This window comes from Colossoma macropomum, unplaced genomic scaffold (assembly GCF_904425465.1).
Source record: "Colossoma macropomum unplaced genomic scaffold, Colossoma_macropomum, whole genome shotgun sequence".
NCBI lineage: Eukaryota > Metazoa > Chordata > Actinopteri > Characiformes > Serrasalmidae > Colossoma > Colossoma macropomum.
Genome location: NW_023494809.1, coordinates 19257270 through 19274861, shown reverse-complemented (window position 1 = coordinate 19274861; position 17592 = coordinate 19257270). Strand labels below are relative to the sequence as shown.

General features: G+C 37.9%; 1 protein-coding gene across 1 annotated transcript in view; it reads right to left on the bottom strand.

The window, feature by feature from the left end:
* Window positions 1-17592, bottom strand: part of cunh8orf34 (chromosome unknown C8orf34 homolog) — a 174881-nt gene that overhangs the window by 95163 nt on the left and 62126 nt on the right. Inside the window, exon 7 of the mRNA XM_036558913.1 lies at window positions 4268-4434. Within this exon, the coding sequence (XP_036414806.1) occupies window positions 4268-4434 (167 nt within the window). The remainder of the gene's footprint in view (window positions 1-4267; window positions 4435-17592) is intronic.

Genomic DNA, 17592 nt, shown 5'->3' with positions numbered 1-17592 from the left:
TCATACCCTGGCAATGAGCATGCCTTAAGCATCACACATTTGCCTTAAAGTGGTTGTTGAGTAATCTCAAATAGAAGGGGTTGTAAGAATGTAGTTTTAGCCATAAAAGACAGAGAAGATGTGCTTTAGTTTGTGTTTAAAACAGGGATGTTTGGCCTTATTTGTTCTGATAAGAAGTTGGTGCTGGGGAAACTCAGGTAGCTGCAGTTGCTTTAGTTTCTTTGCTCTTGCTTGAATATTTATTGTAACCCCAGCAGGGTTACAATGAATATTGTAACATCCATGCCTTGTTTCATGTCTACTGATATTAAATTCATTCCAGTCTTTTGACAGATGAGACACGCATTTGCTTTGGCTCAATGAAAAAGCACTGAAATTTCCATCTAGACAAAATCATCAGTTCTCAGTGTTTAGTCTGTGCTTTATGGCTGTCGTCTTGACTAAATGTCATTCAGTGAATGAAGCTGCAGGTCTAGTCAGAGAAGAAAGGCTCTCAAACTTCAGCACACTTCATTACCACAGTAACTAATTTCACAGCACTGCTGCCACCATCAGGTGACTCGAAAAACTGCAGTGTATTGGCTGGTGCGCTACTTATAACACACCCTAAAACAGAAGCCATGGACCAATTAAAATCTGCCCAAGGGCTGCATTTGGCCCTGGGGCCGGACTTTGAACATCTCTGTTTTAAACGCAAATAAACCACGTCTTCTCTGTCATTTACAGCTAATGCCACACCGATCAGGCATAATATTATGACCGCCTCCTTGTTTCTACGTTCATTGTCCATTTTATCAGCTCCACTTACTATATAGGTGCACTTTGTAGTTCTACAATTACAGACTGTAGTCCATCTGTTTCTCTGCATACTTTGTTAGCCCCCTTTTACCCTGTTCTTCAGTGGTCAGGACCCCCATGGACCCTCACAGAGCAGGTACTATTTGGGTGGTGGATCATTCTCAGCACTGCAGTAACACTGATGTGGTGGTGGTGTGTTAGTGTGTGTTGCGCTGGTCTGAGTGGATCAGACACAGCAGTGCTGCTGGAGTTATTGGGGCCAAAACTACAGATTATTTAAGCTAATTTTGTCTGATTTTACCAGTCATTTCAAATGTGTTTTAAAAACATTAGTGTGGCTTTCAGTTTCAGGTTTATGGATCTCTCCCCATTCTAAGACACTTGAGCCTGGACTTGAAAATGACTGGAAATAAATAGTTTTAAATATCTAGAAAATAAATAGTTAAGACATAAACAAAGTTTGATGTGAAATGCTCGGTTCTTAAGAACCTTTGCAAGTCAGAATTGTTCACAGTGGTGATAGGAACCAGACGTCTGAAGAGTTGAATGGTTCTAAAAGCTCTCTCTCAGAAAGATACTACAGGAAATGTTCCTGCATAAGCTGCCTGATGCCTGAGACATTGTTTTCTGATAGTTTAGAGAAGATTTTGGTCTAAAGTGTCTCATTAAAAATACATTCATGGTGAAGAGGTACATGCAGGACATTGTAAGATAGAATCATCTGCAAAGAAAACATGTTTTTTTTCAGATTTACCCTTATTTAGTATCATCAACATTACATATAAAGACTCAGACGACACGTGTAGGTCCGCTGGTTGTTTTGGATAGTAAGTAAAAAGGATAGTAAATTAAATCTGTGTGTAGACATCATGACTCTTGGTTCCTATCAGCACCACTGTAATGAAAGACAAGTCTGCAAGTTTCTCCATAATTAATAATTTCACATCAAATCTCTCTGAAATCATTAGCTGGCCAAAGTCTTGTCTTTCGAGCTGCTCCCTCTTTTCTTTTCTTCCAGTCTTACCTACCCCTCTCTCTCTCTCTCTCTCTTTCTCACTGGCACAGAACTGCACTAATCTCTTAATCTCCCAGCATCCTCTGCAGGAGACGTCTTCAGTACAGCAGCTTTATCCTGCAGGCTTCCACTCACGCGCTGCGGATAGCTCACACTGCCCGGCGCTACAGAGCCGTTCCGGTTTAACCCAAATCCGCTTCACTGCTCAAACTCTGTTCTACCACACAGGAGGTTCGAGGGGAAGAGTGTTGATGTTTAGTCGACTTAGTCACGCCCTCTGTATAAATACTATTGACTGTATCTTCAGTTCCTGTCAGACAGTCAGAGTTCCTTTCAGAGTTTCTGCTCAAACAGTCTAAAAGTGCTCTTTCTAGTCCTGAAGAGTAAACAGATTGAATTTTGCATGAACGGATAAACAATTTGTTTTTGGCTTAAAGGGGAATCTAGTGGTTTCAACATAATTCAATTGTTTAGATGTAAACAAAGCCATTCAGACTGATTTAATTTGGAATGATTCATTGTAGTGAAATTTACAGACTCTGATTTCTTTACAGTGGTGTGATATGAACCAGGGGTTGCAATGTCCACAAAACTAATAAGGCCATTTTATTTACTATCCAAAACCACCCATGAACCTACACATGTCCTCTGAGTTTTTATATGTAATGTTGGTGGAAAATAGAATTAAATAGAAGTTTTCTCTAGAGACTTTTAGAGGTGGACATCTGGTTCCTATCACCACCACTGCCTGGGTAAGTTTCTCTAGAGCGGAGCATTTTACACCAAACCACTCTGAATGACTTTGTTTACATCTTAACCATTTAATTATGCAAATATTTAGCAAAATTATTGTAGTTCCCAGTTAAAGATAGAAGCATGTAGTGGACTTATAGACACTAGAGGTGGCTCTTTTTCGGTGTGCTGACTTGAGACCCCGAAAAAGATGTGGTGTCCCACTCACTTCACGTGTTCTGTGTGTAATTGAGGGTTTTACACACTCCCTCTTGCTCTTTATAGCCTGGAGCAACACATACTGCAGCAATCATATAACATTCAGAGTCCAAGTGATGCTCGATAATCAGTGACAGGCTGCGCACACATACACTTAAGACTGGAGTGGATCATATACAGGAATGAAGTGCAGGTATGAGTGTGTGTGATTGCTTTGGAGCTATTCAAATCTTTGTGAGACAGAGACAAAGTGTGTGTGTATGCGTGTGTTTTCCTGCATACATTGCAGACTTGCAGTGTATATTTGTGGATTGCTGGTATTTATAAAGCGACAGCTAAACAGCTTGCAAAGCCCTCATAGGGAATGAACTGTGTAGGACTCTTTTCATGGTGAAATCAACTGTAGCAGTCTCTTTTGCAGGCAGTCAAGTGTTCATTCCACTGGACTATAATCTCTGTAACTCTAGAGATCTATTGAGATAAAATGGACAGCACAACTGCAGCTTTCTTCACATCAGACAATTGTGTATAACAAAGACAAGAACCCACCTCACTTTTAGTTTTATGAATCATACACACTTCCATTGAAAACATTACTGAAGACAAAAATACACAGATGGACCACAGATATTGCATTTTATGACTGTGCAAGAGGTTAAACTTTAAGGTTTGGTATCACATTATTATTATCATTATTACTACAACTACTATTATTATTATTATTATTACTATTATTGTTGTTATTATTATTGTTGTTCTTGTTGTTGTAATACTACTACTACTACTAATAATAATAATAATTCTAGTATATTCAATTAAACTTAATTTTTTATTAAATATTAATAAATGAAATGTATTTCCTTTCATATATTAAAATGTACTTCTAATTGCTTTCCAAATACAAAATTGAAGACAAAAACAATAAAATAAATATAAAATACAACAAATATAACATAATTGGTAAAAAAGGAAAAGCAAAAACAGCTAAAATATGAAATAAAAATAACTTTCAAAATAAGTAATTGTTTATAAAATAATGTAAACATTGCAACAAGATACAACAAATATGAAATCTAGAAAAGCTAAAGTCAAAAGATATGTTTCAATGATATAATATTTTCACAGCTTCCTATAGATGATTTGAAACCTATTAAATTGTAGAGTTCTACCATCTTATTAGAATCATTTTATACATTTATCTACAACAAAATTGTTTGAATGGTTGTGGATCTTTTTGATTACATTGTCTTTTAGGAACCAAATAAAGGGTTGGTGTGTTGAGAGCTGCTCTCTAGATGCTCACTCTGTCTTTAACTTACATTCAACTAAATATACATTAAATGCTGCTGAATTTTAAGTTCTGTTAAATCTAACCCTAACCTTAGCCTTAAGTTTCACCAAATGCTTTATAAAAGGGGCATTCCTCCAATTTCAAAAATTGTTGGGACTGTTAAAATAAACTGTGATCCAAGTGTTTAAAATGAATGTCTGTGTGTTTGTTACCCAGCAGTTCCATAGCGTCGTCCTCGTCCTCCATCTCGTCCTCTGTAACTGAAGGGGCGGAGCTGGTCATGGAGTCTAAAGAGTCCTGGGACAGCATGGCCGCCAGGAGCTTCTTATGGTGCTGCTGCTGCTGCTTCGGCCCTTTACTCTTCACCTCCATCTTCAGACTGCAGAGGGAGAGAGAGAGAGGGGAGAGAGAGAGAGAGAGAGAGAGAGTGAGAGACAGAGGGAGAGAGAGTGAGAGGAAGCGAAGGTTTTTAGTTTTAGCTTGAGTAAACAGAACAGGATCTAGTAGGATATGAATAGACATGTTTACTACAGTAGTAATGGTAACATTATTCACTTTATGTCCCTATAATGGTCGTATAGTTTACAGCATAGTGTTTATTATCGTCTGTTTTCTGTATTTATTGGTGTTTATTGTTGTTGGTACCTGTTTGTGCTGTTCTATGTTAAAGGTATACAAGATTTACATGATTTTTCACCTACCCTATGCAGATGATCAGCCAAGACATGTTTGCTGTCAAAAATTTGCTTCTATAATTTTGAACTGGAGCTACAAGGCCAATGTTGCTAACAAACACTGGAAGCCAATAGTCACCCAAACCAATTCAAATACATGATCAAAACTTCTCTCAATGCACTCAAATTGCATCCAGGTCTTAATTAAGATTAAATAGACAAGTCTATGTTATTTAGAACACAGTACGACTCCCTGTCAACTATAAAATAATAAAAAATAGCTAAATATATATATATATATATATATATATAGCTAAAAAAAGAGGCAGTCATTTCTTTCCTTAGCACAATTTGGTATGATTCTGCATAATGCAACCAAAGTCAGGGCTGAGGGAATGCATGCAGAGTATTGTAGGTACAGAAGTTAAGTGAGTGGGCTCAGAAAATCAATACAATGCCTGCCTCTGAATTGTAAGGACCATTTTTCTCCACAAATGAGCCTCAATCATAGGTGTTTGAACCTGAATATGCACATGAAGAAATGCATCAGTTGTATCCCAGACCCACCAGGGAATCGTATCTCTCTCTTAGCCCAAAGCTGAAGCTAGCTTCTTATTTCAATTTTCTGTTCCACCTTAAATGGAATAGCAGCTACATTGTGGCACATTAGGCACCAGAATGTTACTGCTACATGACTTAGGGTGGAACAGAAAAGTCAAATCTTTCCAATTTGGATGCCTGCAATATGTTCCCAACAAGTAGGGACAGAAACATGTTTACCACCAGATGTGTAAGTTACCCACTACTGACCCCTTGTACTACAACAGATACTGGCTTTTGAACTTTACTCTGGTAACGACCTGGATGGTCTATTTCTTGTTTGCCAAAAAAAACACAACATCCATCATTTCTATCAAAAATCTGAAAGGAGGACTCATCAGTTCACAATAAACATTTCCACAGATGAGCTTGAGCCCAGAGAAGTCGGCAGTGTTTCTGGACACTGTTTGCATATGACTTCCGCAGTGCATAGTACAGTCTTAACTTGCATTTGTGGATGCAGCAAGGAACTGTGTTCATTGACAATGGTTTGTCAAAGTATTCCAAAGCCCATGCAGTGATATCCATCACGGAAGCAGGCCAGTTTTTACTGCAGTGCCGTCTAAGGAGTACGAAAATCACAGGCATTCAGTTGTGATTTTTGGCCTTGCTTTTTACGCACAGAAATCTTTCCAAATTCTCTGAATCTTTTGATAATATTCTGCACTGTGAAGTAAAATACCTAAAATCCTTGCAAACGCTCATTAAGGAATGTTGTTCTTAGACAGCCGGACTATTTGTTGATGCATTTTTTTGGCAAAGTGCTCCATTTATATATGCTCTTTTTATACCCAAGCATGATTACCTCACCTTGTTCAAAATGTTTTCCAAACATTTTCAGAACATTTTTAGTCTTAAATTACCCATCCCACATATTTTGGAATGAGTGCATGTTTACAAAAAAGTGAACTTGATAAAGTAAACATTGTACTGCTTTAACCATTTTACACAGCAGTAATATCAGTCTGAACTGAATGACCTCGCTGAGTTGTCGTTAGCCTTTATCTCCGGGTCTCACGCATCCTAACTACGGCACGTACAGCTTGAGTAAACAGAGAGAAAGTCATTTAACATGTACTGAAAAATGTTGAAGAGTTAAAGACTAACAGATGGTCAGCTATGAAGTTGCGAAAGTGAATGTGTGAATTTCTGCAGCTATATTGGGAACCATTTCCAAATATCAGCTCCGCAGAGAAACGTGTTAGAATGACCTCGTCAACCAGCAGCTTGAATAGTACGTCTTAATAACTCATCCAATTTAATCCTGCCAGATAAAAATAATGAATTACGGACATCTGCTTCACCCCATAGCCCACATACTGGACAAGTTATTTCAATATTCTCTCAGTGAAGATGAACTCAAATGCCTGTAATGTTGAATTTGATTGTTATCTTTCTGGTATTCACAGGTCAGACCAGGAGAGGGCAGAAATAATTTATATAATCAGAGAATAAGAGAACAGAGCATGAAAATAGAGCATAGAGAAAAGAGCCATGAAGAATGTTTTGGTGTTGATCAGCTTGATTTTACACTAAAAATGAAAGAAAGTTAATCAATTAGTGAGGAAAAAAATAATTGCAAGCAGTGAAGCTTCTCTCACTTTACTGCACTTGTGTATTTAAGAGGAAAATGCATCACTATTTCAAGATGTAAATGGTCCAGATTTAGCCAAATGGTTATTTTTCATCTGCTGTCACTGGTAGGGTTGACTAGGGCTATCAAACAATAAAATGATTAATCACAATTAATCACATTATTTTGTGCATTTACTTGTGATTAATCACATTTATTTCCCCAAATTTGACCCTAAAGAAAGATTATTATCCATTTAAAAAGCAGTGCAATTTGTCAGAGCTATGCGTGGACAAATAAGCTCCATCCGACTGCATTTATTACTTTCAATAATTCAATAACATTACTTTCATCATGTGATCGCAAGGTGAACACGAAACTTATGTAATCGTAAGGTGAACCACCGTCTAGCGAGAGCAACAGTGGCTGCCCGTTCCAACTTCTCACTCTGATTCTGTCTTGTTTCAAGGGGAACGGTGGTTTTACACTTTGCTATTGCTTTTGATTCTTTCTCTCCACTGAGCACCGTCCAGTGTCGTCTGCAGAATGTTCTCCCTCATTCACACTGTTCTACAGGCATCCCCCCATTCACACGTTCTAGAATGTTCTCCAGCATTCACATTGTTCTAGAATGTCCTCCCTCATTCACACTGTTCTACAGGCATCTCCTCAGTCGCACAGGTTCTAGAATATTCTCCATCGTTTACACTTTTTTAGAATCGTCTCCCTCACTCACACTGTCCTAGAATGTTCTCCATCATTCCCACCATTCTACAGGTACACCCACCATTTACACATGTTCTAGAATGTTCTCCATCATTTACACTGTTCTAGAATGTTCACACTGTCCTAGAATGTTCTCCCCCCATTCACAACGTTTTATAGGCATCTCCCCATTCACACAGGTTACAGAATGTTCTTCCTCATTCACATTGTTTGACAGGCATCTCCCTATTCATAGAGGTTCTAGAATCTTCTCCCTTATTCACACTGTTCCAGAATCTTACCTCTCATTCACACAGTTCTAGAATGGATGTTCTCCCTCATTCACACTGTTCTAGATTCTTCTCCCTCTTTCACACTGTCCTAGAATGTTCTCCCTAGTTCACATTGTTCACATCTCCATCATTCCCAACATTCTACAGGTATAGCCACCATTCACACAGGTTCTAGAATGTTCTCCATCATTTACACTGTCCTAGAATGTTCTCCCCCCATTCACAATGTTTCACAGGCATCTCCCCATTCACACAGGTTCTAGAGTGTTCTTCCTTATTTACATTGATTGACAGGCATCTCCCTATTCATAGAGGGTCTAGAATCTTCTCCCTCATTCACACTGTTCTAGGATGGATGTTCTCCCTCATTCACACTGTTCTAGATTCTTCTCCATCATTCACACTGCTCTAGAATGAATGTTCTCCCTCACTCAAACTGTTGTAGAATGTTCTCCATCATTTGCACTGTTCTACAAGCATCACTACCAATCATACAGGATCGTCTCCCTCATTAAAACTGTTCTAGAATGTTCTTCCTCACTCACACTTACTACAGGCATCTCCCCATTCACACAGGTTCTAACATTTTCTCCATCATTTACACTGTTCTAAAATGTTCTCCCTTATTCGCACCTCCAGAATGAATGTTCTCCCTCATTCACACTGTCTTAGAATGTTCTCCCTTGATTACATTGTTCTAGAATCTTCTCCCTCATTAAAACTGTTCTAGAATATTCTTCCTTATTCACACTATTCTAGAATGAATGTTCTCCCTCATTCACACTGTCCTCGGAGCATCTCCCCATTCACACAGGTTCTAGAATGTTCTCCCTCAATCACACTGTTCTAGAATGTTCTCTCATATTCATGCTCCACCCACAAACACATTATATTGTAATATCTGTTGCTAAGCTGGATAAGCCTTATAGAACGTTGGCAAAAATCCCATTCAACCAAATAAGAAAGACTTTGTTTTAGAGTTGCTATGTTGAGTTTCCAGTTGAAAATGATACATGTTTGAGCTGGACTGTGCTGTTGTAGCTAATTGAAACTAGGCAGGTTGGAAATGACAACAGTAAACTGGCCACCATACTAATGCTACTTTGATTACATGATAAAAACTACACCTGATCTATTGTAAATAATTAATCACATGTAATGACCAACCTGTTTAACTGTGTAAGAATGTTTTTTTTTACCCCACATTAGGTTGAGCCTGCTTGCCTCTATCATTTAAAATTCATAAACTCACTCTAATAAACACAAATTGTACTATTTTGACAAAAATGAAACCCATATACAATTTCTCACTAAGCAGAATAGGATCTCTGGCAAATCTCTGTAAAGCTTGCCCTGTCTGGTTTTTGGGCGTTTGTAGGTGGAGCAAGGATGGGCTGTTTCGTGTTCTGGAATAATGTAAAGCTGACTGCCAGCATTAGAACGTAGATGTTTGTTGGAGAATGCTGGATGCTTTGGGCTTTAAAGCCACCAGTGGAATCCTGGGAGGCATTGTATGCTAATGTGCAGTGTAGTGAGGCTGGCTGATCATTTTAGCAGCTCTGTTTCTACTTTCTCCCAGCCATAGCAGCGTTTCAGCTTATTCCCTCCTCTGCTGTTTTGTTTTGCTGCATCAGCAGAGCAAAGAAAGCAGACACCATGCTCATAAACAGCCACACATGCCCACACGCCCTGCCACTCGGGAAAATGTTCTGCATCGCGGAGTGAGTACTGTTTGTTGATTCACTACAGCAGCGAGTGAAACTCTAAAGAAATAACAAGTGTTGAGTAAATTAGGTACAAGACAGGGATGAAGGAATGCATCTTAAGTTGGGGGGCTTTGTCTAAAAGTTTGTAGACACCTGTCCATCCATCATTTCTTCTGAAATCAAGGGAATTAATAGGGAGTTTGTCCCCCTTATTACAGTAACAGCCTCTACTCTTCTGGGAAGGCTTTTCATTAGGTGTTGGAACTGTTTTGGACGGAGCTCCATCACTCCAGAGAACGCAGTTCCACTGCTCCACAGCTCAGTGTCGGGGGGGTTTATACCTCTCTAGGCGACGCTTGGCACTGGGCACAGTGATTTATGTGTGTCTGTTCCATAGCGTCCCATTATGTCATTCAATGCTTTTCTAGGTTTTTTTTCTAAGTGCACAATTGAACACTTGTGTTAGAAATGGGAAACCCTTAATTAGAAGGGCTGTCTAAATACTTTTGGACATGATTGTTATGATGTTTGTGTGGTTTAATGAACCAAAAATAATCATAATTCATTTTTACATGACTATTTTGAACCTCTCTTCATCCCTCTGAATTAAACAGGCTGTTTTTGTTACTGTGTATTTATGCAGTTGTTAATTTGTGTGACTTATTTTGAAAACATGTAATTTCACCAGCGCCCAAACCTTTGCATATGATTGTATATGAAAATGACTTCTGTTCTAATTAGGTGTCCTGTATTGTGCCTCATTTAAAAGGCACTCAGAGCTGAAACACTCCTTATAACTTCAGTGTCAGTGGGCGGAGCTAAATTGTAGGCTGAATAGAAGGATATTTGTAAATATGCTGGTTTTCATGACATCACAGAAACATTTCATTCCAAATGGACTGTTTTTGGAACTTGGTTACCTTGTATGGACGGGATGGACTGGAAAGTAACGGTACTCTTTTATTGAAAAAAAGCAAAGAAAATTCAGTTTTCCACTATATAGACCTTTTATGCCAGCAGTGAATTGTGTGTTTGCCTGATCTAATACAGTCCAAAACAACTCAATATAAAAAAACATATAAAACAGAAAGTTCTGGTCCTTAAATCTGATTGAGATCCATGCATTTATAAAATACTCAATATACGCATAGCGATCGTTAAAATTGTGCTGTACAGCGACTGTTATGCTGCTCACATGGACCACAGAGTGAACTGACAGCTGAAGTAAGAAGCTGGTTTTGTTTCAACGGAGGAGCTGATAACTTATTTTCTTAACAACCAGGCTAAACGATAGCTAACAGCCTAAACTCTGAAAAAATAGCTTAGACCAGCATGAATTCCAAGCTGGTTTATGCTTGTCTGGTGCTGGTTTAGCTGATCACCCAGCATGGTCGTAATGCTAATAACAGGGTACCAGCATCCAAAACATGAGATAAGCTGGTTTTGCTGTTTTTTTTTGGCAGGGCTGCTCCTACATTCAGTTTGTACGGCTTTAAATTTAAGTATTTACTTCAAGCAATATAAAGATTACTGTTACTTGAATGTCTTACTTCAAATTTCTGTGTTTTGGTTAAATCTGCCTTAGCTGGTATTAAACTCAGTTTGGAAAAATGAATGTGTGGTATTGTTAGCTTGATGCTTACCCAACAAAGGAAATCACATGTAGACGCTAGTAGAAATTAGCATTATTGTTGCAGTAGTAATGTGGTGAGCATAAAGTGAAAGTTCATTGAGCACAGCAGTTTTATGATATTTCATCATTATATCACAAAAAAATTAAAAGTTGAAGAATAATCAGTGACAAAGTTCTTTTCCCCCTCTAGCAGTCCATGGTTGCTTGGCCACCCAGCAAGAAAAACCAGTATTGACCAGCATGGCTCATCACCAGCAAAACCAGCATATGTTGTATTTTGGATGCTGGTATGCTGGTCAGCAGCAATGGAAGTTAATATGCTGATCACAACCAAAACCAGCATATGATGTGTTTTGATGATGGTATGCTTGTCAACCAGTATGACCATAATGGCTAAACCAGAACCAGACCAGCACTAAAGCAGCATAAACCAGCCTATGCTGTTCTATCAGCAGGGCATACTCTAAACAAACTACATTTCTTTGTACATCTACATTTGTTTATTGTGCTTATTATTATTATTCATAAATTATTTATTGACAACTTGTGCATTTTAACATATTTTATGTTGTTGCCATTTATTCAATCAATAAGCCACTTGAAGCTGTGTATTACAGTGATTTTACCATTGGTAAAGGGGTATTAGGCCAAAAAACACCCCTTACCTGTGACAAAATTACAGTAAATCATGGCCTCTTGTAGCTTATTGCTTTAATAAAACATCATAGACTGCTGTTGCTCTTTACCACCTACTCACACTCTAAGCAAATAAGACAGTTCCATCAACTCTATTCACTTTGTGGTTAGAAAACTGCCTCCGTCATTTGCCCTCACTCTAAATCCTGTAAAGCCCCACATCAAGCATTTCCTGCATGGCAAAGTAAAAGGCCTTGACATGAAAAAAGAGGGAGAGATGCAATTATTTAGACATCGGTATTCAGCAGGGAATAAGCATGGCACCTCTGTTTAATCAACACCTACTGGGCACTGACAGGACTGTGCAGCAGCGCAAAGGTCTCCACAGCGACGGCTCTGGATCCCGAGTTTTCGCTTAATTATGCCGAGTCGGAATTTGTGACCTGATTTATCCCATCAGCTCGCTCATTAGGAGCAGCAGCCTGTAGACTGTCAAAAGGAATGATTCATACACCCGATCGCTCGTGAACGGAGCAGCCCCATTCTGCTTGGTGCTGACAAGCAGAGAGCGCGTTCAGCGAGGGGTGAAGGTTGAGTGAAGTTCGAGTGATTTGAAGAGATGCACTGATTTTATCTTTGAGCAAGTCTGATTGATGCTCCTTAAAGGGACATTTTAACCTGCTCTTTATGGTACATCTGCATTGTACCGTAGAATACCACAATCATTTTAACTCATCTACTCATTCAGAAAAGAATAGAAAACTCACTGATTCAAAGCTCATTTACAACAGAAGCCAATGAAAGACAGACGTCAGTGAAACCTTCATGCAACTAGTTGCATGTTGTGAGTTGCCTACAGCATAATTTCTAGGCAACTTGACCGTTACAAGAAGCAATTCAAAAACAACTGAAGTTGCATGCAACATTCAGTTACTCGACTAGTTAGCCAAATTAACAGTCTAGATTTCTTTGATACCCTGTATCATTCTCACTTTCACACATTTGTTGCATTTTTATCATCTTCATTTTTTTCCAGCTGTCAGTGCAATTCTTTTTCAATATTTTAACATGTCGTCCAAAAAAAACAAGTCTCCTTTTTTTATTTGTTTTACATTTACATTTACATTTACATCATTTAACAGACACTCTTATCCAGAGCGACTTCAGTATCATTTGAGCTGAACAGCTTACCTTTACATTGTGTGAAAAATTCATGAATGGATCAATAGAAATGCTTCAAAACTGCTTAGAATAAAAACTCTTACGTTAAACTTTACATTAAAAGTACATTTTTTTGTCTTTTGGAGCAACAATATCTGTTTATATCTGTCAACAATATCTGACATTCATTGATCTATAGAGGTATCTTTGTTATATATTTTTCTAACTGTTGTGTGTATATTAAGCATATGAAAGACTAATGTTTAAGTTACTGTTGCAGTTATAACCGGCTTGATGCCATGAGTACCATGTGAGGAACTGTTAGCTTGATGCTAACCCAACAAAGGAAATCGCATGTAGCCGCTAGTGTTAAATCAGCATTATTGTTGCAGTAGTAATTGAGTGAGCATAATAAAGTGAATGTTTCTGCATTAAGAACTGCTATTTTATGATATTTCACTATTACATCATAAAAAAGTTGATGCATAATGGGTGACTGAAAGTTCTTTTCCCCAATGGATATGTTGTGTTTTCATGATGGTGTGCTGGTCAACCAGTATGACCTTGCTGGGGTTACCAGCTAAACCAGAACCAGACCAGCATTAGACCAACATAAACCAGCATAGACTACCAAAGACCAGCATGAAATGCTTGCAAGTCTGTGCTAGTTTTTTCAGCAGGGCATACTGTAAACAAATAATGTTTCTTGGTGAAAAAATTGTTTATTGTGCTTGCAACTGTTTATGTTAAGCATTTGAAAGATTAATATGCAAGTCACTATTGTGGTTATAACCCACTTGATGCCTTGATCATCCTGTCCCAGAAGTACAAGGTAATCGAAGAGTGTGTCTGGGTCACCTCTTTTGTAACAACTTGCATTGTTTGGATCCCAAATGAATCTGAGCTGAGTGTAAAATAAGAGGGTGTCAAGAGAGGAGAAAATAAATCTAGTTATGTGGATCATGATAACTGCAGGCTAAAGATGAATAAAGACCGGAACAAGCAACCGTTTAAACAGCTGTTAGCCGTTAGCTGGTTCGTTAACACAGCTGGGTACAGAAATGCTGACTTGAGAAACTCACGTTTGTTGTTGGCTCTGGAAACTCACAAAACGAAAAACTACCAACACTGATTCAGTTTTGGGTGTCTCTTTTTGGACCGCCCAATGAGGCGTCTTTGGTTTTATTTTCTTATCCACTGATCTGGTCAAATCAAAGGTTTGAAAGTATGTTGTAAAACATGATCAGGTGATGCATCATTAGCGATTTGATCGGCTGTTTAATGAAGCTTGTTGCACAAAGTTAAAGTGCTTACCACTTTCAAACGAGTTGCAGGAAACTTTACATGCAAATAGAGTGCAATTTAGTTTCTTGTAGGTTTCAAGTAATTAAAGTTGCATGAAAGTTTCACCATGCAAAGTCACCTAATCATCCAAAATACACAAATAATTAAATAACACATGGCATTGTTTGAATTTTCAACAGATGGCGGAGTGCGACATATGTACAGTGCAGTGAGAGGTGCGAAGATTGTTTACTATATATAGCCTAACGCAAGAAGTGGATAGTGTCCTAAAACCTGGAAAACCACTGCCACATGTAGACATGTAGAAAGTGACAGTCACAGTGACTGTCCCCTTCTTGATTCTCCTGTTCTAGAACAGCAGGAAAGAAATTATTTCAGCATGCATGTATGTATACTGTATGTATCTCAATAGGCCTGTTCGCCTATTAGCCACCTGCTGGTTGTCTAGGAGAGAAGAATATGCTTTACTTATGGAGAATGTAAAGTGTAAACTGATTACATAGAGCCTGCAGCAGCAACCAATGACGTTCAACTGGCAGTTCTTCATTTGGCTGAATTTTATAGACATGGATTTCAGCAATAACAGGCTTTTTCACGCTGTGAATTGGTTCAGCACTGGAGGTTTTTAGGTGGCGTCCACTAAATTCTGGGCGGAACAAAAGGACTTAGCGTACAGCATGACGTAAGCTCAGAAAAACAGCACAAACAGTCGAATGCAGACATCAATTTTACTAACAACTGCATCAATTTTAGTGTTTAAACCTTTAAGCAGTTTCTTTAAATCAGTACTTCATTTAATTTCATTACACCTAACAGATTAAATCTGGAATTCATCTTTAATTAAAACACATATTCAGAAGCCAAAAGTAAATTAAGCTGTAAGTTTGGTGGGTGGAGTTTTCCCAAGCTCTTACTGTTTTTGCCCTTGAAAAGTGACAATATATAGTTGTGTATCTCAAATATTGATTTTACAAATGCAGGGGAAGCACAGACTCTACATAAAAAAGCAGATGATGACGTTTTGTGAATCAATTCAGAATCTTTCAAAAAAGCATTGTGATGCATCTAAGAATTGATCATTTTTCCACCCCTACTATTGGCATTTCATAATTATGACTTGCTATATCATAATAATGAGATAATATTCTCATAATTATAGTATCTTATAACTACTATTTACTATGTCATAACATGGTAAATAGTAATTACAACATAACATTATAATCTCATAATTATGACTTGCTAGCTCATAATGAGATCTTATAACATGGAGAAAATTTCTCATAATTTTGAATTAGTAGCTAATAATTTTGACTTACTATATCATAATAATGACTTGCAATCCCATAATTATGATTTAGTACTTCATAATAATAACTTAGTATGCCCTATGTATGACTTACTATGCCATAATTATGACCTACTGTCATATGTATGATTTACTATGTCATAATTACGACTTACTAGCTGACAATTATGCCTAAGTATTTCAGAATTATGAAAAAGCATCTCATATTTATAAATTACTTTCTCATTATTATGACCTAGTATATCATAATTATGATTTAGTATCTACATGATGTCAATTAAAAAAAATTCTCATTGTTATGAGATACTAAGTCATAATTATGGGAAACTTTCCAATTATTATGAAATACAAAGTCATTACTATGGGATACTATGTCATAATTATGAGATTCTAAAGCCCTATTTGAGCTGGATTAGTTCTACCAGAGGCGGTGCAGTAATGTAACTTGCCAATTCGTGTGGAATAAAAGATCTATGTAATTTCCCCAAATTACCCATTATTAAACATCATTGCGTGGACGTTTGCTTCAGCATTGCGCAACAGGAGCCACACTTCTGAACAAAACAACACGCCATGTGGCTAAATGGCAAATACGGCAGCAAAAGTTACTCAAGCTGAGGAAGAAGACTTTACATCTCATTTCAGTGTGAGGTTACATGTGTTGTCAAAGGCATCTCATTGGTCTCATTTGTAATCACCCAAATTACAGCACCTCTTCATATGAAACTAATCCAGCTCCAATAGGCATGAGACATGAGATAGCAATTCATAATTATGAGAAATTTTCTCATTATTATGATGTACTATACGGTGTTTTTTGGTGGAATGGAGGAAACAGGCTTCCATACAAACTAGAAGTAGTAAACAGAGCATTGGAAATTCATTCAGAATGACACAGCACCATACGACTGGTAAAATAAGCAAAACCAATGCCTTTTTGAAGAGAAAGTTCGATAAAAATCATCAGGGAAAAGTGGGAGGGAGAGTGGATTTAGCGCAATGCATGCTAAAGTAGAGTAGACCTGTGTTGATGAGAGAATCTAGCTATGCCGTCTCAATAGATTTCCTCCTGCAGGGATACCTCACGCTCTAGCACACTGTACACCACCTGGGAAATACAACCCTGCAAAACAGTCCTGCTGATTTAATGCCCCAGCACATATCGAGACCAGGATGTAGAGCAGAGAATTGATGTGAGAGCTATAGTCATGAGCACAAGTTTGAGACTGAACAGAATGCTAATGCTACAGTTTACTGGCCTGAAACAGAATGAAGAGTGTGCATGCCTTCCCAAATTCACACTGTGAAATTGTAATGAAACTACCCACAACTGATTTGAGCACTAGCTTTAGCCAAAGCCTCTTTGTAGCCAGCTAAAGATTAGCTCTGAATTAGCTGTGAAATAATCATAGCAACCCTTGTTTCAGACTTGAATTCACACTTTCACAGGCTCCTCTAAGACAAACTAAGGTCTAGACTCTTTTCTCAACAGAAAAATGCCATAAGATACTGGCCTGAAACTAAATTTCCCTACACAATGAAACCAGAACTAGGCAACTGAATTAAACATCAAAATCCTAGTGGGGTCATCCTTATATTCCCAGGGCCTTCACTAAAATTTTTAGGACACTCTATGTTCCCATGGCCTCATGTGTCTTTCCCATGTTGCCTCAATCATGTTTCCTCAACATGAAAAATAAGACTAATGCCTCTAACTCATTAGACATTCCCTTATTAGAACGCAGTAAACAGAAATGAGAGCCTGTTCAGTGATTGATGTTTTTGCTCATCATTTCATTTGAATTTCACAATATTAACAACAAAACAACATAATAATGAGATGATAAACTTGTCCTCACCATCACTAAGGCCATCTTAAGTGCTATTCCGTAACAGTATTAGCTCAAGTGACCCCTTGTAGTGTCAAGTGATCAGATCAACA